Source organism: Haliotis cracherodii, unplaced genomic scaffold (genome assembly GCF_022045235.1).
Source record: "Haliotis cracherodii isolate W230 unplaced genomic scaffold, xgHalCrac1.p SCAF_1, whole genome shotgun sequence".
NCBI lineage: Eukaryota > Metazoa > Mollusca > Gastropoda > Lepetellida > Haliotidae > Haliotis > Haliotis cracherodii.
In genome coordinates, this window is record NW_027266264.1 from 69,401,874 (window position 1) to 69,426,911 (window position 25,038).

Genomic DNA, 25,038 nt, shown 5'->3' on the forward strand with positions numbered 1-25,038 from the left:
AGACTTATAGGTATAACATCGAACAGCACAACCCTGTATACTCCTCGGACAGAAGAGAATCAATATCGAGTGCACACTGATCCCTTGACCGGGGCTAATATGTAACAGCCTCACTGAGCATCACTTATTGGAGATTATAGCCATTTTACAAGTCAATTATGATTAACATTAGAGAGATAGTATAATTATTTTACAAATGTTATCAAAATGACTACGTTTTATTCGGATATGATTCCGAATGCATACTTCAATCGTTTTCGTCTTTTTGGGATGGGGGTGCTCAGTGGTTGATGGGATGTTTTCGAGAAAAAATAGTGATTATGGTTTTACGCCGCTTAAAATTAGCAATATCACGGCGAAATATTTAAAAAAAAAAAAAAAATAGAACAGACTCATGGAGAGTCTGAGTCAGATGAAACAAATAGGCTACTTCTGACGTGGACATTATTGGACCATTTAGCTCGATGTTTGATTATGATCCCTTTGATTCGGAAATGGACATTCGTGCTCCGACTACAAAATAATAAAACAAAGGCTTTGAAGAAAATGCTGGAAATATCCACGAAGATTCGATCTTGACAATCATCAAACTGTTGAAGAACCGAAAAATGACAGCTGTTTACTAGACGCTGCGCATGCGTTCCACGAAGCGGAAACCGAAACGAGCAACAAATCTTAACTGGTTCTAACGTAGCCACACGCAGTCAACAATGCACTGTTGTAGATAACATCTAGACAGGGGCCCAGTCGACAGTCAAAGCCCGACACGCTGCTTGTTTTCATTCGCCAGCAGCGAAAATCTGTAGAAGTCCCAACAACGATCAGCATCTCACTGACAATCAAGCAGCTCGCCGAAACGACAACTAAAAATGCAGAGTCCGAGTGTGTTAGAACGGCTGCGGCAGTTTGATGCATATCCAAAGACACTGGAAGATTTCCGGGTGAAAACGTTTGGTGGAGCAGCAGGTGTGCGAAATTTGAGGGTCTCGAAGCAAACCGGGTGTATCTTATCGCATCAGTTGTTATGATAGTCATACGTGTGTCAAATAAGTTCTGACCTTTCATGTCTCATCATATCTTATGTGTTAGAACTAATTGTAAAGCAATTGTGAACGTCTATCCTATGTTATATTCTGCCCTAGCGTAAAGTAGGGAAGGGTACCCCTATCTCTCCAAACCAACCAGGAATTTGAACCCTTGTGACAATACATGTATTAGAATATGGGTAGGTAGTGGATTTTGTTCTTGATGGTCGTGCATTTTATATAAGACCGCATAGATCTAGGCAAAATTCATCTAACCCAAAGATATTAAAGGTTTGCATCTGGTACGCATTTGTAATCATTCTTGTCTTACCCTTGAAACAAAAGTTATAATAAGACAAATATCTATATCATGTAATCCTTTTCCTCCATGCGGGTGTCTACATCCAAGACAAGATAAGCAGGGTCTAGTTATTAGCGAAATAACCATAAAGGGATAGAAACAAGATGTAGAATGACCATTCACTTAATTCAGCGTAATCATAAACTCCAAGCAGTCCAATGGATCAGTCTAAGAAATTTCCAATTCGGTTAAACAGCTGCCAGTCCAGATTTTGTAACACGGAACCGAACAATAAAGACATATAACTTCAGATTCAATCATGTATGGTTGATCTATACATGGAATATTTATAGCCAGTTTTCTGTTATATATTCATATATTATCAAAATGCCACTCACGGTATAAGTTCATATCTTATTCTGACTAAATCTATGAAATTCAGCTTGATATTGGACATGCATGTTGTAAAAGTTGACCGTCCATGACGAAAACAGCCCATATCGGACTGCAGGGTAGATCGGTATGTCAAACATTGCTAACATGAGATCAGATACAGTGTGAATCAGTAGCAGTACTTGCCATGATAAAGCGTAATCTTTGCCCTATGTATCAATGTATGTTTGAAGGATACTAAAAGAAAATTGTCAATCTTATTAATGTTTTGTTTTTAGATCACTATCGGAAATAATAATGCCTCAAAACCTGCATTTCAAATCATTATGCTATCATTGGCATATTTCTGCAATGTTATGTGGCTTTTTTTTCAGTGACTCTGTCCAGTGCAGTGCTGATGTTTATACTGTTTGTGTCAGAGTTCAACTATTATCTCACAAAAGAAGTGCAGCCGGAACTATTTGTGGACACTTCAAGAGGCCAAAAAATTCGAATAAACGTCGATATTACTTTTTCCAAGCTGCCATGTGCGTGTAAGTTATCCCTTGTGATTTAATATTTTGAATGGACTGTTTATTTTTGATTTTTTTCTATGACAGTTATTAAAGTATGTAAACATGATTTAGAGAAGACATATTACATTGCGTATAAATGTTTTCTGATAAATTGGGTTTCCATGTATATTAAGATGTTTTGGTTTAGCCAAATTTGATTAATGGAATACATCTGTGTGAGAGAGAGAGTCAAAACTGATATATGATGTGATGCCATCAGTGATATGTCTCAAGTTTTCTTTTCATGCCTATCATATATTCATATTTATATATATATATACATGTATACATATGATAAATGACGTCATGTTTGCAATGATGTGTTTTGTGTGAGTGGACAGTCAGTTCAATTGTTATAAGACGTCTTGCTTGAAATGGTTTTCTTATGACGGATTCATGCCAGCAGAGTAAGAAACCAGTATCAAAACACCCTAATGCCGAATTATTTTAAATTATTTTTACAAAATCGATAAGGTTCCTTGTGTAAAGGCTCTGAATCTAAAGTGAGGAAGCTTGAAAATATTCCAGATTTTATCAACACCGGCAAACAGTAGGATGGTGCAGAAGGTCGAACGGGGAACCAAATAAGAAAAGTACAAATTTTTACTCTAATATGATCCCTGAGGCTGCATTGATGTGATGTTCCAGATTTGAGTATTGATGCCATGGATGTGTCTGGTGAACAACAGATTGATGTAGATCACAACCTGTTCAAGCAGCGTCTGGATACTGATGGGAAAGCTGTCAGTGATAAGCCAGAAAAACAGGGTGAGTGCTGGTGCAAGTGGGAAAGCCTGTCCATGATAGGCCAGAAAAAACATGTTGAGTTTTATAGCAGGTGGGAAAGCCTATTGGTGATAAGCCAGAAAAACAGGGTGAGTGCTATAGTAAGTGGGAGGGAAAGCCTGTCAATGATAGGCCAGAAAATCAGGGTGAGTTCTATAGCAGGTGGGAAAGCCTATCCATTATAGGCCAGAAAAACAGGGTGAGTTCTATAGCAGGTGGGAAAGCCTGTCATTGATAAGCCAGAAAAAACAGGATGAGTGCTAGAGCAAGAGGGAGGGAAAGCCTGTCCATGATAGGCCAGAAAAACAGGGTGAGTTCTATAGCAGATTGGAAAGCCTGTCCATGACAGGCCAGTGAAACAGGGTGAGTTCTATAGCAGGTGGGAAAGCCTGTCCATGACAGGCCAGAAAAAACAGGGTGAGTTCTATAGCAGGGGGAAAAGCCTGTCCATGACAGGCCAGAAAAACTGGATGAGTTCTATAGCAGGGGGAAAAGCCTGTCATTGATAAGCCAGAAAAACAGGGTGAGTTCTATTGAAGCAGGGTTAGAAACTAACAGCTTTTGTCCTCTAGTCCTTATCATGGTAACGTATAGCAAAACCCTTAAAATGGCCCAATTTCTACTAGTCCTTAGGGTACCTTTACTACTGGGTAGTTTGGTAAGGACTACAGGACTAGTGCCAATTTCTAACGCTGTAGCAGGTGGGAAAGACTGTCCATGATAGGCCAGAAAAACAGGGTGAGTTCTATAGCAGGGGGGAAAGCCTGTCCATGATAGGCCAGAAAAACAGGGTGAGTTCTGTAGCATGGGGGAAAGCCTGTCCATGATAGCCCAGAAAAACAGGGTGAGTTCTATAGCAGGGGGGAAAGCCTGTCCATGATAGGCCAGAAAAACAGGGTGAGTTCTATAGCAGGGGGGAAAGCCTGTCCATGATAGGCCAGAAAAACAGGGTGAGTTCTATTGCAGGGGGGAAAGTCTGTCATTGATAAGCCAGAAAAACAGGGTGAGTTCTATAGCAGGTGACAGTTGTATCCGTTTGTTCGCTCTATCCGTGTTTGTTATATCCGTGTTCTACTGTAGGTAGAGGCTAGATGCCTAGAATGTAATGTACCTGTAGAGGAAACCTGTTGGCATGTAACGGATAAGGTCATTTGGAACATAGTTTAAACACTTACAAACATTCTAATCTCAGTCCTTGTTAAGATGATGATGATGTTTGTTGTTTAACGCCGCACTCAGCAATATGACAGCGGTCTGTAAATAATCTAGTCTGGACCAGACAATCCAGTGAGTGACGTCATAAGCATCAATCCATGCAATTGGGATACGATGACATGCATCAACCAAGTCAGCGAGCCAGACAACCGTTCCCATTAGTCACCTCTTACAACAAGCATAGTCACCTTTTACGGCAGGCATGGGTTGCTGAAGACCTATTCTACCCCGGATCTTCACAGGTTGTTAAGTGCATCAGAGCGTTATGAACACCACAGTCAAAAGAATCAAAACAAGGCACAATTGAGGAAACTACTATAAATAAGCAGTCCAACAGGTGTTGGGTTAAGCTCTATAGGACATCTGTTACTTGTAGACATGGCCTGAATTGATTGATTGATTGATAGAAACATTGTTACCATGCATGTTTCTATAGGTTTGTTCTAGTAACACTTATGTGTTACATATTGCATACTTTATCCTGTGAGCTGTCCTGTGCACATATGTTTTGTAAATTCCGGCCAGAAACTTTCAACATAAAGTCATGCGAGATAGATAGTCTTTAATTGTGAGTTGGAGATAAGTTATTCTTTATATTACCCATAGTCTTTTTCTTTTGAGAAAAAGCAGAAAAATGTGTGTTTCCTTATCCTAAGCGAAGACATTGGCTCAGATGACATACATCTTCCCGAGGCAAGGGAGTTAATTGACTAAAAGTCCAGTTTCCACCCTTGCCAAACTAGGCTGGAATTCTGGAGTTACATTTTGGCTTGGCTGGACGAATGAGTCTATACATAGTCCAATCAAAATCGTGAAACGAACTAGACATCCAGTTTGTAAACAGCATGGATTTCAACGGGCAGATGTCTGTCGACTGCAGGATTTGCAAAGCATGTGTACCTCCAACTGGGCATTGACAAATATTTTGCAAATCTTTTCATGTTTTAAATCAAAATGCTCAAATGATTTGATGCACTTCGCGTGGTGAGATCCTTTTATTACAATGTAGATCTTGATCATCAATCAGATAGTCTTGACTGGGCACCGCCACTTTGTTCGAAGCAATGCAAGTGATATGAGAGGTGGAATCTGAGTGGTCCGTAGGAGGGACATAGAAGGGACATAACTCGTAATAGCCACTGCTGGTTCTACGTTTGAGACTGGATATTCCAGTGTAGTTCCGCAAAGATGGAAACTGGACTATTATAGTCAGTTTACGCCCTTGCCTCGGGAAGATGGGTGACCTATTGTTGAAACAACATCTCATGATATCACTTGTTGTGTCATGGATGACCTCATGTTCAATTATTTACAACAATGTGTTCATATGACGTTGCTATGGGCTCTGTCGCAAACAATGAAATAACTGGAATGAACCAGCCAGTCAGCATGAAGCAAAAGTTATACTGAGGTTGAATTATGGGAAATAATTGCACCGATATCCATGCCCTTGGGTGATGTGTCACTGTTCTAGATATTTACATAGTTTTGTAGCAGCGCAATGGCTTGTTTCTATGCTTGCCCCTTGCGTTGTATTTAACCTGTTTCCTTAGCTTATTCACTGATAGCTTTGTCTGTTTCTTTTGCAGAATTGGGAGATGCTTCTAAAGATTTGGTTGCTGTAAGTATGATGGTTATTTGAGAATAGACTTCAATATTCTTTGTTTATAGAGATGTAAACGTAACTACCAGTGTGCACACTGCATTAATTTGCATAGCATAGCTGTTTTACACATTGTGGGCAGATCGTGTTCAACATTTCTAACTCCATAAATGCAAAAACATATTGAAGTCAAGTCATATAATAAACATGTGAAGAATAATGACTTCACAGACTGCTTATTTTATCATTACAACAATACAAAAGCAGCAAGATCAATCAACACCATAATGCAACTCAAGCCCCGCCCACTCTATTATCAACCAATCAAGAAATAGTAGTTTGTAATTTGGTGTGGCCTACTTTGTAGAGGGTTTATGGAAACGTTAAAATACATTGCTTGGTAAGACAATCAAATACCACGAAATTACTTGCAATTTTCTTTTCCATAGAAACATATAGAGAAGTATGTACATTAAGAAGAGATATCATCTAATGTGTACCAAATAATGACAAAACTAACAGTCAAGTGCTACCACAAGGACAACAGTGTCTTTATTCTTATCACAATGTGCTGCACATGATTTCCAAATTTGAGACAAATTTTGAACATGTTGAAAGGAATTATGGACTTGAATAGATATAAAAACAAATACCTTGATATTGTATTTGTGGCCTTTTATTTGTGAAATATATTGGATATATAAATAACAAAACAAACTTAACATTATGACCTTTTTGTGGGTGCGCTGTTTCATGAACATGTTTTGTTTTGTGTCTCAAGGTATAAAGTTGGTGTTTTCACTTTTAACTTGACTTTTGACACAGACAAAAAAAAACAAGCAGTGTTGTCAAACTGAGCCAGTATACATCAGACTTGAACATGTATCTTAAATATTTGAAAAATGTTTTGCGTGGCTCACATATATTGTGTTTGGGTAGTCATGGAATCTTTTATTATAAGGACAAAACGTCTACATGTAAGATATACATGTATGTAGTGTTGTTCAGAAAGTCACTCAAATAGATGCGTGTTCAACAATGTGAAATGGATCATGAAGTACGTGTCACTCCTACATGTTGTTATGGCCAGCAGAAATTCCCATGACATTATTGGAAAAAAAATCTGCTGTTTTCTCTCCAACACAAGTGAGTTCTCTGTCAGAGTTACGATACGTATGGTAACTTTATCTGCAACATGCTGTAAATCTTAATGAGTCTCCAGATTAATACCACTGCTGACCCCCTAGCCAAAAATGCAACTCAAAATCCATGCGACTCCCCCTCCCCAACCCCAATGGAATGATACATATCTGTACCTTACTCCAATCTACCTGTGAAGATCCGGGATCGTATAGGCCTTCAGCAACCCATGCTTGCCGTAAAAGGTGACTATGCTTGTCGGGATCAAGTGGTCAGGCTCGCTGACTTGGTTGATGCATGTCATCGATTCCCAATTGCGTTGATCGATGCTCAAGATGTTAATCATTAGATTGTCTGGTCCAGATTTGATTATTTACAGACCGCCGTCATATAGCTGGAAAATTGCGGAGTGCAGCGTTAGACTACAAACAAACCTTAATCCAATCAAATAGCAGCATTTATTAGCACTGAGAAAATCTAGACCCTGATTGTAGGAGACAATGATTTGCTGTAGGAGTTCTTGTGACCTACCGTCTCTTTATGTTCTCATCAGCATCTTTTGATGCCAATAAAATAGATGGTGATATATTTCAGAATGTTACAAAGCCGAAGGAACTTGATCCCAGCCGCTGTGAAAGTTGTTACGGAGCAGAAACTGATGACAAAAAGTAAGTACTGGTAATGGAACATCCCTACAGTCAAGGTCGATATGTTCTACATCTATGATAGAAAGAAGATTTGTTTGGTGTGGCAATTTCTTTTCTTTAACCATTTGCAATCCGAACAGTATTAATATCATTTTCAAAGTCATTAAACTTTACTGTATTTTATGGAATATAAAAATTGGCAAGATGTTAGCAATACATTTGACAGAACAGCTGTTGCCAATCCATGAATATCCTGGGTATTAGACTATTACTGTCATATATGCCTTCTCTAATGATAAGTGGTGGTGGGGTAGCCCAGTGTGTTAAAGCATTCACATGTCATGTGTTAGACCTAGTTTGATTCCCCACATGGGCACAATGTGTGAAGCTTTTTTGTGGTGTACTCTGTCGTGATATAGCTGGACTATTGCTAAAAGTGGCATAAAACCATACTCACTCACTCACTTCTTAATGATGAGTACCCTGGATTTGTTTGCTACCCTAGCTTTGTTTAGCAAGTCATATCCGCATCTTCCTTTCTCTTGTCCTTAACTTGTTGGGGACACAGGTGACCCAGTGATCTAAGGCTGTTTTGTGGGCACACTGGTGACTCAGTCATCTAAGGCGGTTTTGTAGGGGACTGTTGTCAGCAATGTCCAATCAGACTTAAACAAAGCTGTGGTAGCAAAGGGGTATTTGTCATTGTAGACTGGAGATGCAGTAAACAGGATCTCAGAGACATCATTTATCCAGTCTCTTGTAATTCATGTCATACTTTATACCAGGGCTGGGACGAGTCCAAATCTACTACCCGGGTACCCACCCCCATACTACCCGACCCTACCCGGGTACCCACTTTAGGTCTCAAGAGAAAGGTACAAAATGCCTGTTGGATTTTTTTTACCATAGCCCTGGCAAAACGTATTTAGATACATGTACTAAACAATCTGATCATGCATACACTGAAGTTGACTTAAGTTATTTCTTGATTCAACCATATGAAAATTCAGAAAGAATGGGTGCATATTCAGAAATCATTAGCGACTTGTACTGTAACCACTGACCTGTACTGTATAGAGTATTAGTTATTGAACAATGTATCACGTGACTAACCACGGGTTTGGGTAGTCCTGTGGGTACCCGGGTCCCACTCAGTGGGTACCCGGCCCAGGTACCCGAGTAACCCATCCCAGACTTAACTTATACCACAGAATAAATGATATTTTTATTGATCTTTTCTAATTACAAATCTCCCCACTCAGTCTGGTTTTCAAATTAAAGAATACAAGTCTAACATAAGTTGATGTACCACAAATAGGTAACTTTCTGTCACGTTATTCTATCACATGATGAGCATTTTGTTCACACATACATTTAATGCTGCCCTGATTCATTTGGAGTATTGTCCATTGTTGGCTTTGTGGTCTGTGCTGCAGGTGCTTTTGTACAAAACATCCTTAGCGTTGCAATTGTCAAGTCTTTGTTAAGGTATAGGAGTTATGATCACCTTTAGCACTGAGATCCTTTTGTGCAACGGCACCCAGGATAGTACTGCTGAAATGCTCCTCGTCCATCAAGTCTTAGATGCTTCATGATTTCAGGAAAGGCCATTATAGGAGTGCTGTTTGTCCAGGCTTTCAGTAAATGTGATTCAGAGGAGTTCTGTTTAGGAGATAAACTTACTGTGTTTTTAATGTAGAGCTAGGTTACCTGTAGATTTAACCTCGCTAAATTAAAATTGGGACCGAAAGCGCAGCAAATATACTGAGTGAAGCGGCATGGGTTAAGTCCAGTGTTTTGATTGGGTTATGGATCTGAAATACGGAATCACCGAGCAAAATATGGCGCTGTGTATTCTCAAGCAGTTTGTTTACACTGCAATACTTCACTCGTACCCATGACAGGCATTGAAAGCATATAAGCACGGCAACTTGGTCAGTTAACATGAGGTGGGCATCCCTAAAGAAAACAAAGCAAGTTTTGCAAGGCTTTCGCTCTACATCGCACGTCAACATTATGACGTCATATCGGCCATTGTGACGCAAAAGATATGACGTCACAGTCGTATATAGAAAAGCGCCAAAATTCCAAGCTCTCTGTTGACTCAAAAACGTAAATACATTCCCTATGTAGATTTCTGTCGTGTTTACTGCACGAAAATGTATTGCCACACATCCTTTGAATATTTTAGTAACCGCATCTGTGCATTTTGTAACCTGTAATTGTAGATATAATTATTGAAATATGCCTACCGACAATGACTAAAAATAGTACTATTCTATGAATATTAGCTTCCTCGGTGATGCGGCCGTAAAACCAGCTGTTTCAATCAGAGGGGGTTTATTGTTATTTAATAGCCTCTGATTGACCAATCAGAATCGAGTAAATTTCAAATTCATGGTAGAATTTTATTTCTTACTCTTTTTCACATGAAACAAATTCAGCACTGCACTTTCCCTTCAGCCATGATTATGACTGTTCGAATGTTCCTCTCTAGGTGCTGTAACAATTGTGAAGATGTGAGAGAAGCTTACAGAAAAAAGGGTTGGGCTTTCAACAACCCTTCAGGCATTGAGCAGTGCAAGCGGGAAGGATGGTCCGAGAAAATGTCTGCACAAAAAAATGAAGGTTGCAGAGTCTTTGGTTACCTGGAAGTTAATAAGGTAAATAATCACTCAGTAATGGACAGCTGGATATGATCTTTGGAAATCTAAACAATTGTCAAAAGGCTTGTGACCATGAACATAAGAAACCTTAAGGTAATTGACCAATGGTGTGCTTGTTGTCAGGTTCCTATGTTGCTGATTACAGACATGTTTTGCCCCAGGTCAAGGTCAAGGTCAAGGTCAAATTTTGTTTCTAGTGATGTTAAGTCATCATACCCTGCATCTGTCTAACAGCCTCTGTTGTGTTTCTCAGGTAGCAGGCAACTTCCACTTTGCCCCAGGGAAGAGCTTCCAGCAGCATCATGTGCATGGTGAGGAAACAAACGGCAACACGTATTGTGTTTCCACATAAGGGCTGGGACGGGTAACTCAGGTACTCGGGTCGGGTGGGTCCTGAGTAGGACCCAGGTACCCACAGTACTACCTGGACTCGTGGCTGGTCACATGACACATTGTTTAATGACAAAAACACACTAGAGCTCAGTGGTTACACTACAAGTCGCTTATGTTGGCATTTCTTTATGATGATGCAACACATTCCTTTTGACTTGTATATGTTTGAGTAAAGATAAAGCTTCAGTCCACTACAGTGTACACATGATTTGATCGTTTCATAAGAGACCATATATCTAATATATAGTCTCTGGTTTCATACATGTATCTAAACAGTTTTGGCCAGGGCTACAGTTAAACTATTACCAATTAGACATTGTGTTCGGAACTCTTGAGACCTACAGTGGGTACCTGGGTAGGGTCGGGTAATAGGGAGTTGGGTACCTGGGTAGTAAATTTGGACTCATCCCAGCCGTAATCTACCATCTTCCCGAGGCAAGAGAGTTAACTGACTTTAAAAGTCCAGTTTCCACCCTTGCCGAATTAGGCTGGAATTACTGGGCTCGATCGTGGCGCCACCAGTGGCTATTACGAGTTATGTCCTATCTATGCCTCTCCTATTGACCAATCAGATTCAACCTGTCGTATCACTTGCATTTGCTTCAAACAAAACGGTGGTGCCCAGTCAAGACGATCTGATTGATAATCAAGATATATATTGTGATAAAACGAGTCTTGCAGTCGCGAAGTGCATTAAATCACGTGAGCACCTTGATTAAAAGCATGAAAAAAGTTAGAAATGATCTGTTGACGAGTTAGCGGTGCACATGCTTTGCAAATCTTGCAGTCGACAGAAATCTGCATGACACTTTACGAAACAGATTTCGATTTCAGTGCGCGATTTTGATTGGACTATGCATAGACTCGTTAGTCCAGCCAAAATGTAACTCCATAATACCAGCCTAGTTCGGCAAGGGTGGAAACAGGGACTTTTATAGTCAGTTAACTCCCTTGCCTCGGGAAGATGTAATCTACATCCCTGGAGATTAGTATTGGTTAGCAGGAGAAATTCAGATACAACTTAACCATGTTAACCGGCATTACCATATTTTTTTTGTAATCCATTGGATAATGTTACAGTAAATACATTGTATCTTTTTGATGCGTGGGTTTCTTATCACGTCTATGTGCACATATTTCGTGCCATTGCGAGACACACATGCAGATTTCGCACCGTTGTGAAACCCACGTGCTGAGGTCACCGGTTTCATTGACTGCAGGCGATATTTCATCTCGGATACAGGTTATATATTTGAGAGTTTTATTAGTTATTTAATTAAAAACGTTGTCTTTGCGATGAGTCGGTTTATAAGTTGGACAAACCATGTCTCCTTGAGATAACTAGAGATTGTAAACCCTCATATTCGGGAATGTCCCCTCGCGAGGGTGTACAATCTCTAGTAATCCCTCGCAGACATGGTTTCTCCTACACATATAAGATGTCTGATAATCAGAGGAGTGGTCACGACTCAAGCTTTAGAAAAATTATTTTGCTCAAGACAATAACATAAGCCACATTTTAAATCAATAAACATGTTGCTGTTTTTCAGTGTATTTCTGATGTAATAGTGTAATGTTTACTTTCAGTACACGACTTGCAGGCATTCGGTGGACAGAAGGTAAGTTAAAACAATCTTTGTCTTCTACAGACACCCTGTGATCATTTTGAGAGCTGACAACATATGAATCAGGTTGTCAATGTGGCAAGTACTTTGCAGAGAGAGACAGGGCCACTAGTCCACTAGCCTAGTGTCCCAGAAGCTGCATTAATTTCTAGACAGAATTATTGGGCTACGCTTGGTGTCCTGCACTTGTCAGCTGTGGGACTATCAGGCAGAGCTCCAGATAAGCTTTTGGTGTTGTGGGTATTTTACCCATGCATTTTAAAATCATTGGGTATCAGTAATTCTAGGTGCGTATTCAAATTTCTGTTACCCACTAGTTTTTACACATGTGGGTATTTAAGTTAAATATTTAAAAACACTATTCATCTAGTCCCTGCAAACTGGTGTCGTGTGGGTTCGAGAGCTTTATAGGACTCAAAAATACCACCATACTTCCACAAGAAAGTGCGATGGCAAATGATCATGATGAGTTTGGCAAGGTTGACGGAATGCCAACTTATAATTTCAATATAAGTTGCTCATTTGCTAATCAAATACGCAGGGTTACTTCACAATATTTTGATGATACGCACAAGTTTTATTTTTGTAGCGTATCTGTAATGTTCGTTGCGTATTTGATACGCTTGGATTATATTTTACTGCGTATTTCTGCATTTCTGATGCGTATTTCACGCAGATACGCAGCTTATCTGGAGCTCTGATCAGGGGAGATAACTTTGTGGAGCAGATAACAGGCTGACCCCAACACTTTCTACCCCTGGCATAGTTTGTCCAGGTCTTACAGGTTGCTGTTATTATTCGTTCACTCCTCTAGTCATGCTCTTGATCCCTGTGGGGATTCCAGGAATGAGTCCCCAGTATAATATGGGGAATCCCGACATGGGCACAATGTGTGAAGCCCATTCCTGGTGTCCCCCGCTGTGATATTGCTGGAATATTGCTAAAAGTGGCGTAAAACCATACTCACTCACGAGGATTGTTTGTTTGTTGTTTAACACCACACTGAGCAATATTCCAGCTATATGATGGCGGTCTGTAATAATTGAGTCCCGACCAGACAATCCAGTGATTGATATCATGAGCATCGACCCAGGCAATTGGGATGCGATGACGTGCATCAACCAAGTCGGTGAGTCTGACCACCCGATCCCGTTAGTCGCCTCTTTCGACAAGCATAGTCACCTGTTACGGCAAGCATGGGTTCCTGAAGACTCAAGAGGATTGGATGGTGGGGGATCAGGGACTTTGCTGATTGTCATTGTGCCATGATGATGTCTCTGATTTGTCTGGGCTGCCATGATCTAGCTGGAGTCACAATATTCACTCACTCCTGCTCTCAGTGAAGTAATTTTAATTTGGGATAACAATCACCTCTTTAGGTCATGTAAATGATTCAGAGAATAGGAGACCTTAGTTACTGACGTTGACTCAAGTATTAAGGTCAAAATATGATGCTACAATCTGTTAAATGTTGATGCCCTTAGAAACTATATACTACTCAAAAGACGTTACAAGAACAACTGATTCCTTTGTATTGCTGAAATTTGTCTGCCATGCCAAGACAGAATAATTTTAGTAATATAAAAGAATCGGCTGATCTTTTACTTCTTTTGAGTAGTATATATTCTGAATGTTTCAGTTCAACATTACTCATCGTATCAAGCACCTGTCATTTGGCACCGACTACCCTGGAATTATCAACCCTCTTGACGAAACATATGAAGCAGCTGAGGCGGGTAAGATGGGTTACCTCCCTTCCATTAAATCCATTATATATATTGTAAGGCTTTGTGGTTGAAGGATTTATTCATCATGACAACCTAGGTTTGATTCCTGACTCGGATACATTTTATGAAGCCCATTCTTGTCCCTCACTATGAAGAAGTTGAATATTGCTGAAAGACACATAAAACAATTTTCAATTACACACTCTTATATCCACATAGAGGACAGAGCTTGTAAACTTGTTCAGTCTTGGGAGATTCATGAAACAGTGCTTAAGACTTAATTTAAGAAACACTTTGTTGCACTTCAGACTTACCAGTTTTCCATGCTTTATGATTATCACATTATGAGTGACACATTGTGACTGAGGGTTTCTTAGCAGTGTCATGTCCTCATTTATCAGCGTGACAAGTGAAAATACTATGCTGCCCTACAAGGCTGTTGTACTACCAGCATTAACTGCAGATCCAGGATTTGGGTGTGTGCACACATAAGTAACGAACTGACTTGGCTGAGGACACAGTAAACATGTCAGAGTGTCTGGATCCGCCAGTGAACTGGTAGTGGCAACACACAGCAGTGACCTCAATTCAATCAGGAGCCAAATTTCACATGAATAAAGTTGAGTTGGCTCCTAATATTTTTTAAGGTAATGTGAATAAATTATACTAGTCTCACACAAACAGAACAAGATTATAGGAACAATTATTCCTACAAATCATCCTTCAAGATGAATTTCTTACACCACTTTGAATTCATTCAAGAATTCTTTTTTTTAAAGTTTTTCAGTGGTAATAGTCTGTTGTGTTGCTGAACCTGCTGACAGCCTTGCCAGTCTTTTCTGTTTGGGTTCTACAAGATAGCTTCCAGAAAGAATTCAACAACTATTAGCATCTGATACTGCTTCCCTGTGACCTGTGTGTTTAAAAATTCTGACCATACTGAGCAGGGTCTAATCTCTCGGTCTAATCTCTCTCCTTAGAGTGAGAATAAGTTATTTTTCAGGTCTTTACGTTCGTTGAAACATATCTTTAAGGACCTCTATTACAACACTTATTTTTCCCTTCAGCCTCTTGGGTTATGACTAAGAAAAGTCCAGAAAATAAGACAAAACAATGGACTGATTAAATAAAGAAAAACCACAATAAACATGACAAATTTCTAGGGAGTATATTGAGTCAAGATGTTCCATTAAGTTGATGGGCATCATAGCTGGATTTTTTGCACTGCGTCTCTGAATGTTCCGAGAACAACCCTTGCATATTTATGTCAGTCTGATTTTTTCACCAACACCATGAAATCAAAGCAACAACACTATTTCTGATATTCTATTACAAATATATTTATTAACACACAATGATGATGACATTATAGACACGCTGCATTCATGTGTAAAGCTGGCCTTGGAGGTCAGAGCGTCACATGTCAGCTGCGTGGCGATCATCCGCTCTATGTGGCTGTTGTCAACTCAAAAATGCTTCTGTAAATAAGTCTACCATGAAACACATTCCTGTCAACACCGGATACCAGTGCCTATTCCCATGAACGTCCCAAATGTCCCTCCTCCCTGCACCATCGTCTTCCCCACCTGCTGCACCAACTCCCGGCCACGCATTCCATACCTGCAACAACATTAACATTGGCAGTCCATGTGTCTGCAAGAGGCCTCAGTCTAGTATGAATGTTCTGTTCCTATGTTAACTCGAAATAATTCTCAAAACATACCTTTATTTTAACACCTCCTTCTATTACTGCCGTGCACAGATATGTTGCAACAACTGTAAGTTATTATGTAATAATTGCCACAAGTTAGAGCTTTATCAGTTTAACAAATATCCTGACACTTCCTCCTGCCATTGCTTTTTTCAACTACATAAAAGAATGACTGTTTCAGGGTTGGTACATTGTCCTCAACAAATTCAAGGCTTTTTCAAGACACTTTAGTCAAATTCAGTGCAAATAAATAACTAAGACACGGAAACAGATCTTGTGATTTAATACATTGTATCAGTTACCAAGCTTCAATGTACTTGTTATCCTGCTGATGTTCTAAGCAATTTTGTCTAGTAGAAACAATTATGGTAGTTATGGTGTATTCAAGGTCTTTTCATGTTTATGATGTATGGCCACACTTTCTTAATGTTATGTTTTACAGATTTATTCCAGCTTTTCCTGCAGGTGGCCTCTTTCGTCACTGATTGTAGACTTTGAATTTACATAAAATTATAACTTTATATATTGTATAAGAGGATCATTATTACTGGCGGAAGACATATTAAGAATAAGTATTTTTTATGTTTTATATATTTCTTAGACTGGCTGCTTTCAGTAGGGGTGAGGGGCCTGTGAAATGAAAAATAAAAAATGTGTGGCCTAATGTTATAATGTATCTTAGCCTCTTTGGCCAGACATTTTTAAGACTTTACCATGTTTACGGTGTTTGCAAATCCACAGACTCCAAAAGAATTTAAATATGGGCCAAAAATGTCAAGAACTATGTTTCCAATAATGAGGTTCAAATTGTTACAGCACATGCAAGGATCAGCAATACTGACTAGCCATATCCTGTTCAAGATAATATGTTACACCATATCGTAAATCTACAACACTGTACAGCCTAGTGGAGAGATTTATGCAGAGGTCTCCGGGTTCAATGCCCTAGCTGGCTCAATATATCTTGTACAGTTAATGACTGTAAAATTACCCAGTCAAAACAACTCACCTGAGAGCTGAGAATCCCCCAAACAGAGCCCCTGAAGCCATGCCAACACAGAATCCCATCATGAAGCCCATTTTGACCCGGTCCCAGCAACTGGGGCCATGCCCCATGGAATAACCACTTGGTGGAGGAGCTGGCATTGTCAGGGGTCAGATACACGCTTTACTATAAGAACACTGTAAAATAATAATGGTTCACGTGGTAGTAAATATTACTGCTGATCAAAAGTATTGATGCAAACTTCATCATTCTCTCACAAAGATGTAAATTGGAATAAATAATCAAGATAAATAATCTTATTAAACTGTCACCTCTTCAATTTATAAATCAGGCTAAATCAGGACAAATACCCTCTGTTTTATTATGGTCCGTTGACATGTTTGATGATTATTTCAATTTACCACACCACTACCATATGTGACACGTTTGATGTTGACATGTTTGATGATTATTTCAATTTACCACACGACTACCATATGTGACCCCCCCTCCCCCATATGTATTTATGGTTATGTCTGGATTTTAAATAAATAAAACGTAGAACATAGAACAGAATGACACTTGACCAAAGCTGAAATATACATGACTTGGCTGGGTAATATTTTCTTAGTTTTCTAACATGTATCATATTTTGCCGACGCCCCCGCCCTTATTTTGTATGTGACATTCCCACCCCCTTTCGCAGTGTTTCTACCCCCCAAACCCACCCCTAAAAGATTAAAGGACCAATCACTTATGTGTAGGCGTATGCAATGCCCGACACTCCGGCGTAGTAGACTAGCCTAGTCCAAATTCGTTCTCTTTTGCACGTGCGATAAGCTAATACTGCACTTCCAGGATGCACCCTTTTGAATTGATACGGAAGGTGACATTCCTGGGATTTGGTGTAGTACTTACATCAAATCTCATTTCAGTTAAGTTAAATGGGCATTACAGAGGATGTTGCATTCTCGTTAGATCATTAAAAACGAACTTTTGAAGCCTGACCTTGCCGATTAGCTTGTTACCTATGACCCATTTGACAATAACGATTACCAGCCGATTACGTGACAGAGAGGATGACAGTCTATCAAAGAACGTCTCCGAAACCCTAGGGATTCTTATACAAGCTAACAATACGATGTCTGCATGTGCGTACCTCTTCGCTATGTGAAAATTTACAGCGGCCTGGGCATCGCGCACCAGTATTTATGCAGCGGAAACCATGTTGTATCCCATAAGCACTTTCGTCATTTCCGGTTTACGTGTTGTGCCCTTTGAAATGCGTTTACTGAAGATTACCTATGCTTCTGACCATTAAAATCGTGTGAAAGTAATATATATATGCTTGTTTCATCAACGTATTTTCGCGTGACTGCGAAGTCGGGCCCGGAAAAGGCGTAATTTGAATCTAGTCAAAAACAATGTCAGCAATTTAGCGTACTGGCCAAGTGGTCTAGGGGTATGATTCTCGCTTCGGGTGCGAGAGGTCCCGGGTTCGACTCCCGGCTTGGCCCCAATTAGTTTTGGTATTAGATTTGAAATATGTGCTATGTCACTGAAATAACCAGCGAGGATGTGAACAAACAGTACTCATTAGTTCCGATCAATGAAATTCAAACAGTCAGATATACAAAGAAAACAATGTTAACGTCAAGTTTAATATTTCTTGGTGTGCAACATGCATATTTTATAGTGGCATCCACTTTTGCTTTGCCTTTGTCATGCTACTGTTGCCTCATTTGTTTGTCAGAATAGCTGACAGCCCTCAAAGATGTGATTCAATTGTTCATCGGTGCAAAGTTATGCTTCCACTCTGCATCTTTTTCGCATCTGATATTATAGATGAATGTATTATATAAGAATTTATATGATATCAGGTAACATGAAACATGAATGCCTCGTATGTAGTAATTATGCATGTGCACTTATTATCCCCTGCCACGAAGTGGGAGGGGGATATAGGAATGGGTGCTGTCCATCTGTCCTTCCGGCCGTCCAGCCGTCCGTCACATTTCATTTCCGGAGCAGATCTTGAAAACCGTACCATATTTCTTCACCAAACTTGGCACATAGATAGATCTAGTGGTGAACTGGTGCCTTTTGATAGTTTGGGATTTTTAAAAAAGTTATATTTTCGAGTTTCCATGGCAACGACTTTGATTTAGACTGAAAATGGAGGTAGTCCTCTTTTCCGGAGCAGTTCTTGTAAAACATCTATATTTCTTTACAAAAAGGCCCAGTGAACATAGTTCTCAGGAGCTAATGCATTGCACACACCCGACTTGTCATATTGGCGGGGGATGTGAGTATTTCATGCTTGTTTTCACATTGTTGTGAGGGGGCGATGGGGAAGCTTAGTCGTTAAAGCGTTCACTTGTCACGCTGAAAACCCGGGTTCTATTCCCCGAATTGGTAAAATGTTTAAATCCCATTTCTGGAGTCCTACGGTGATATTGCTGTAATATTGCTAAAAGCGGTGTAAAATAATATACTCACTCACTCACATAATTATGATATAGGGCTGGTGATGATCAATGAGCCTGTAATTCAGGGTGCACCTTCTCTGAATTCTGGATTAGGAATCGTAAGTGGGTACCTAATTGATCGAGTCGACTATGCTTGTCGTAAGGGGCGACTAACGGGATCGGGTGGTCAGACTTGCTGGTCCATATCCTGTCATCATGCCCACACCACATTGAACATCAGTCACTGGATTGTCTGGTCCAGTTATTTACAGGCTGCTGTCATATAGCAGGGACATTGCTGAGTGTGACATTAAACAACAAACAGGGGTTGCAATGGCATAAGTGTAGACATTATTCCACACCTGAAGACTTTTCTGTAGGAAAAAGTAAAGGTAGGCAAACAGGAATGGAACTTTTTTCAGGAAAACTTTTGGAAAGTTTGGTATAAGATTCTTTCTATGTATCTCTATAGCCTTACCCTCAATAATATCCTCAATGAAGTATGTATAATTGGCACATGAAGCATTGATTGGTCAACGCAAAGCATGATAGGCTTTGTATGGAGAAACACCGGAAATATACACATTATTTTCAGCAAATGGTATACCGGTAATGGAAAAATATTGACATACAATGGGGTAGGCTCTTTCAACAATCTCATTAAAATCAGATCTTAGTTCCCGCTATCTCTAAACAAAGGTTTGTTTAGCGGCAGCGAGAACTTAGATCTGAATTTAATGAGATTGGCTCTTTCAATAAAATTGCAGTTAACAATTTTTGTGGGGGTAATAGATCAGAATAATTCACATTATTACCATCTGTGTAGATAAATAATCAGTTCCTGATCAACATATTCTTTTGTTTACAGAACAGATGATGTTCCAATATTTTGTTAAAGTCGTGCCAACCACCTACACCCAAATCAGTGGCCAGGTACGTGTATCAGGTTTTCTCTGAATGAATTCATGTGCATGTGATAACAGGAAACCATTTGTGATGGTTGATTCGGGAGCATTCTGATGATAATTTCTGTACTTTCACATTTTGTTTTGTGTTGACAAGCTGTTTCTTGAAATTAGCTGGTAGAATTATTACTGCAAGAATAAATTATTTTGGCAAAGGTCACCTTTAGGATCATGTCTTGCATGATAGATATTAGGTAAAATGATCAAAGAGACATACCGTATATCACCGTGCATTTTTCTGCAGAAGACAAACACGTTTTTGTTGCAATGTACGGATTGTGTATGCCCTGGTGACGTGCTTCATTTAGATTCACTTTATAGACGGGGTATATAAATTAGCATCCATTTTAAAGGCTTGTACGGAGGGGTCGTCTTATACGTGGGATTGCTTTATACACAGAGATATACGGTACTCTACAGTAGAAAAAATATTAGATGTGGAATGTTAGATATTATCCTTAAATATGTATTTATAAATGGAACAATTATTCAAGTAAATTGAGTTGGATCAATATTGATGGTTCAGACTATGTGGTGGTCAACAGAAACGAGGGATAGCTTTGCCATATATTATTTAAGAAACTGCAACTGGGTTTGTTATATGACTTGGTAAAGAGATCTACTAATAAATCTAAAACAGAATGTGGCAAATGTCAGAGATTAGGGATTTGAACAAAACTATTTAGGCTTGGTTGTGATTTTAATAATTCATACTCCTCATAATATTTGGTATTCGAGACATAGGTATAAAATTATTAAACACTCATGGAACTTTCTAGCCTTTGTAGAGTATAAAGCCTGTTTGTACTTGCTATTGTTTCAGACCCTACACACCAATCAGTTCTCAGTGACCAAACATTCCAAGACAGTGGCTGCGGGATCAGGGGAGAGTGGTCTGCCGGGAGTCTTCTTCATGTATGAGCTCTCCCCCATGATGGTTAAATATACAGAAAAACAGAGGTGAGTGCACTTAACTGTTGGCTACTCTCAGCTGTGTTGCTGGATTGTTAGCTGACCAGGCTGAAGACATCTTTTCCTCAAGGAACTCTGAACCAATGAGGCGTTTGAATCCAGTTTTCAATATGGCCATCATGGCAGCCATATTGAAAAAGCTACTTATGGCTATATTTTATCAAATTTGTTACATGTTTAGTAAGTAGTGGGGCTCCACATATGTCTTCTGTTTTTGCTACATTTAGAAATTTTGACCTTGATTTGGACTTTGCACTTTGATCATACCGTAAGCTGAAACTTCATATGGCAATTAGTCAGCCTCTTTCTTTCAAAATAAAATAAAGTTTGATATATGTGTAGTTGGTAGTGGGGCTCTACACATATGTTCCATTGTTCGCAATATTATTAATTTTAACATTGGTTTGGTTTGGTTTGAACTGTTGACTACATATCAAGGTGATTTTTGTCATGTTTATGTCACTCCTTTACAAGTCATACAATTGTTAAGGGTCTAGTGGGAACATTTTTCAGAATTCATGGTTTTTATATGTGTAAAGCAAGAGGCAGTAGTTTCAAGAACAAATTATTGTTTCATGTAGACCTACTACACGTGTATATGTTTTTTTTATGATATGTCGTCTGATGCATTGAAGGATTGTTCAACAACAGTACCGGTAATGCTGTGGCTTGTTACCTCAGTGACACAAGTTTGGGTCCCCACATTGCCTGAAGTGTCGTCTAGATTTTGCTTAAAGCAGGGTAAAACCATACTCATTGAGACATGTGGAAAACTTTCAACCACAGAATATGCAGGAGTCCTTAGCATGTGAAATACTGGCTGTTGTTGATAGGATAGGACACAACCTATCTGTCAGCATACAAGAGTTGTCTTCCCTGGACAGCTAGCATTTGTATATCACTTGCTTGATAACAACGGTGTTAGAACCTACACCGAAACGTCGCTTTTAATTGTAATAAAGAAGTTGTTCATCCATAAATTCTTATCCTTACTTAGCTAGCATTTTACTTATTCTCAATTGATTTGAATGCAAGACAATGTGTGTGAGTTGTGGTTGTACCAGTGATTGTGAATGCCATGCAATGGGCACCCCATCCCCCTAGCAGTAACTGGAACTATTTAAATATGAAGGTGCCTCTGTATTATGCCGATTCCAGTGCCATATAGCTCTTGGATTGCTGATTATTGTACTGATCACTACTCTTCTAACTTTCAGGTCCTTCATGCATTTTCTGACGGGTGTCTGTGCAATTATAGGAGGAGTATTTACAGGTATATACACTAGACCACCAAGTAAAACTACTCAGGCTGTAGGGGTCATTGTTAGACATTGATATATCTACACCTGTTTAGAGGCTGATATTTAAACCCATGTCTGCAGCAAAAGTCAGTAAAAAGTCCCATATTGATGTTATGGCTTTGTAGAGATGACTTTCATTTCACTATACAGAGGAAGAGGATTTAATGCTTAGTTTTACATTAATGCCTTACATTAAATGTTAAAACTCAATATTAGAATACCTGGGAAAAAAAGAACTTTGAAAACTCCCCAATTTTGAGCAATAGAACCATTCTTCCCTATTTGCCTGCCAAGGGCAACTTTGTTGATGCATGTCATCTTATCCCAATTGCATGGATCCACGCTCATAATGTCAATCACTGAATTGTCTGGCCCATTCTCGATTATTTACAAACCGCCATCATATAGCTGGAATATTGCTGAGTGTGGTGTTAAACAACAAACAAACAAACCCATTTCTTGTTTCATGGATGCATATTCGCTTATACGTTGACAGAATTCGGATGTGATTTTGTGTGTCATTGGACCTAAAGTCGTTGCTCACTATATGAATCTCTTGTTTGCCTAGTCGAGAATCAATCATTTACTGGTAATTAACAGCACGCTGTCATATTATCAAGCAAGTATTTCCTCACAATCTCCCCTTGGTATTTTGAGGTGGTCCCCTGTACTGGTACACCATGCTTGTAATGAGAGCGGACTAATCTGCCGGTCATAATGTGTGAGGGCTGATTGTGTGTCATTGCTCCCTGGCAGCATGTGCCATGCCTGCCGTAAAAGGCGACTATGCTTGTTGTAAAAGGCGACTATGCTTGTCGTAAAAGGCGACTATGCTTGTCGTAAAAGGTGACTATGCTTGCCGTAAAAGGCGACTATGCGACTATGCTTGTCGTAAGAGGCGACTAATGGGATCGGGTGGTCAGGCTCGCTGACTTGGTTGATGCATGTCATCGATCCCAATTGCGTGGATAGATGCTCATGATGTTAATCACTGCATTGTCTGGTCCAGACTCGATTATTTACAGACCGCCATCATATAGCTGGAATATTGCTGAATGCGGTATTAAACAACAAACAAACAAACAAACAAACCTGGCAGCATGGACGGTTGCTAAGTGCTGTCAACCATTGGTTTACCCTGCAAAGTATATCATTTACAGCTGCCTGGTATAGCTGGAATATTGCAACATTGATTGTCTCTCTGCTTTACAGTTGCCGGCCTTATAGACGGGATGATCTACCATTCTGCCAGAGCCATCCAGAAAAAGATTGACCTTGGAAAGGCTTCCTGATTTAAGCGAAATATTTTAACTGCTGACTAATTGCTCTCAGACTACTTGGCATCCTCCCACAGAGTCCCATCCATGGGTACATATTGCAGGGGGAAGTACACTTTATAAGGATTTAGGTCTCCGATTAAGGAAACATTTAGCTTCAAATTACTGCACAACCCAATGCATTGAGGTCAGTATAAACATTGATCTTATCTGAAGTGTTCATACTTTCTTAATTATGAGATGAAAACATAGCTTCAAATTACCAGAAAACCCATTGCATTGGTAGTATTAAGAATTGATCTTTATGTTAAATGTTCATAGGCGCTGCAATTTATCCCATCAGTTAGTAAATAGTTTTTTGTACTGGAGTCAGAAGTCTTGTCTGTCACCATGTGTCTATCTTAAAGGGTGGGTCGTTCAGCTGGTTTGCCGTCCAGGCAAGTTTGCATCAGCAGATTCTTTACTCTGATCTAATACATCAGACTAGCAATACATGTCCCTCCTCACGGACATGCAGGGACCAGTTATTGCTAAGACCCGGAATTGGTGTGGCATTAGACGTGGACCGAGGGGCTTCTTTGTGAGGAATTAAGGGGCACAAATCGGGAAAATTGCTAGTCCCAGCAAGTTTGAGTGGTATAGTTTGTACCCCAGTCAACTCTTTTTTTAATGTAGATCAAGCATTCATTATTGTTCTAATTTCACACACAGGGGCGAAACGGTGGCCTGGCTTGTCACGAAAAGTCCAGGTTCGATTCCCCCATACTGGTACAGTGATTGAAGTCCTTTTCAAGGACCCCTGTCCTCATATGGCTGGAATATTGCTCAAAGCGTGGTAAAACTATTGATTCACACATAAAGTCTAGACGTATTATTGGAATTGGGAAAGTGGCATTAAGCAAAGTCCTTCTTTAACTATAGCGATCAGCTTGGTCATAGTGTCTGCTAAATTGGAATAGCACTGATAGGTGAGCATGCTGGAAGACAATAGTGACATGGTGATGCCCACACTGTTGATGCACCTGGTCTGACTGGCTGCAGGCTGCTGATGTCGACAAGATGATGTGCAAAACGGGATCATGATACTGGTATTAATTAACTGGTTGTGAAGAATCTATCATCTGTTCAACCCTCCCACCCTTACTGTCCCTGTCTATCACTGATGATATTATAACTGGACAATGTCTCTCCGGGGAGTGACCCTAGGTAGTCTCAGAGCAGACCATTATGTATTTACTATCTATTTTTGTTGGTATTTTGTTTCTAATAAAACGTTGAAAACTA

General features: G+C 39.6%; 2 protein-coding genes and 1 non-coding gene across 3 annotated transcripts; 2 read left to right on the top strand and 1 right to left on the bottom strand.

The window, feature by feature from the left end:
- Positions 1-752: 752 nt before the first annotated feature.
- LOC139467910 (endoplasmic reticulum-Golgi intermediate compartment protein 3-like) lies at positions 753-25,038 on the top strand. Its single transcript, XM_071249481.1, has 13 exons — positions 753-966; positions 2,094-2,252; positions 2,922-3,041; positions 5,864-5,895; positions 7,612-7,685; positions 10,162-10,327; positions 10,584-10,641; positions 12,311-12,342; positions 13,988-14,084; positions 20,108-20,172; positions 21,028-21,164; positions 22,394-22,449; positions 23,690-25,038. The coding sequence occupies exons 1-13, from the start codon at positions 870-872 to the stop codon at positions 23,767-23,769; spliced, it is 1,173 nt and encodes a 390-aa protein (XP_071105582.1). The 5' UTR covers positions 753-869; the 3' UTR covers positions 23,770-25,038.
- Positions 15,387-18,009, bottom strand: LOC139467907 (reactive oxygen species modulator 1-like). The gene is made up of 3 exons (XM_071249465.1): positions 17,931-18,009; positions 16,796-16,968; positions 15,387-15,695 (listed from the first exon to the last, which is right to left on the bottom strand). The coding sequence occupies exons 2-3, from the start codon at positions 16,930-16,932 to the stop codon at positions 15,587-15,589; spliced, it is 246 nt and encodes an 81-aa protein (XP_071105566.1). The 5' UTR covers positions 16,933-16,968; positions 17,931-18,009; the 3' UTR covers positions 15,387-15,586.
- On the top strand, positions 18,217-18,288 carry Trnap-cgg (transfer RNA proline (anticodon CGG)). Its single transcript has one exon. It is a non-coding gene; the product is annotated as a tRNA-Pro (tRNA).

Bases quoted from the DNA above. Each gene is read 5' to 3' on its own strand.
- LOC139467907 (XM_071249465.1), bottom strand. From the start codon at position 16,932: ATGCCAGCTCCTCCACCAAGTGGTTATTCCATGGGGCATGGCCCCAGT. The intron at 15,696-16,795 runs GTGAGTTGTTTT...ATGTTGTTGCAG, and splicing joins GGGGGATTCTCAGCTCTCAG to GTATGGAATGCGTGGCCGGG.
- LOC139467910 (XM_071249481.1), top strand. From the start codon at position 870: ATGCAGAGTCCGAGTGTGTTAGAACGGCTGCGGCAGTTTGATGCATAT. The intron at 7,686-10,161 runs GTAAGTACTGGT...GTTCCTCTCTAG, and splicing joins GCAGAAACTGATGACAAAAA to GTGCTGTAACAATTGTGAAG. The intron at 20,173-21,027 runs GTACGTGTATCA...CTATTGTTTCAG, and splicing joins ACACCCAAATCAGTGGCCAG to ACCCTACACACCAATCAGTT.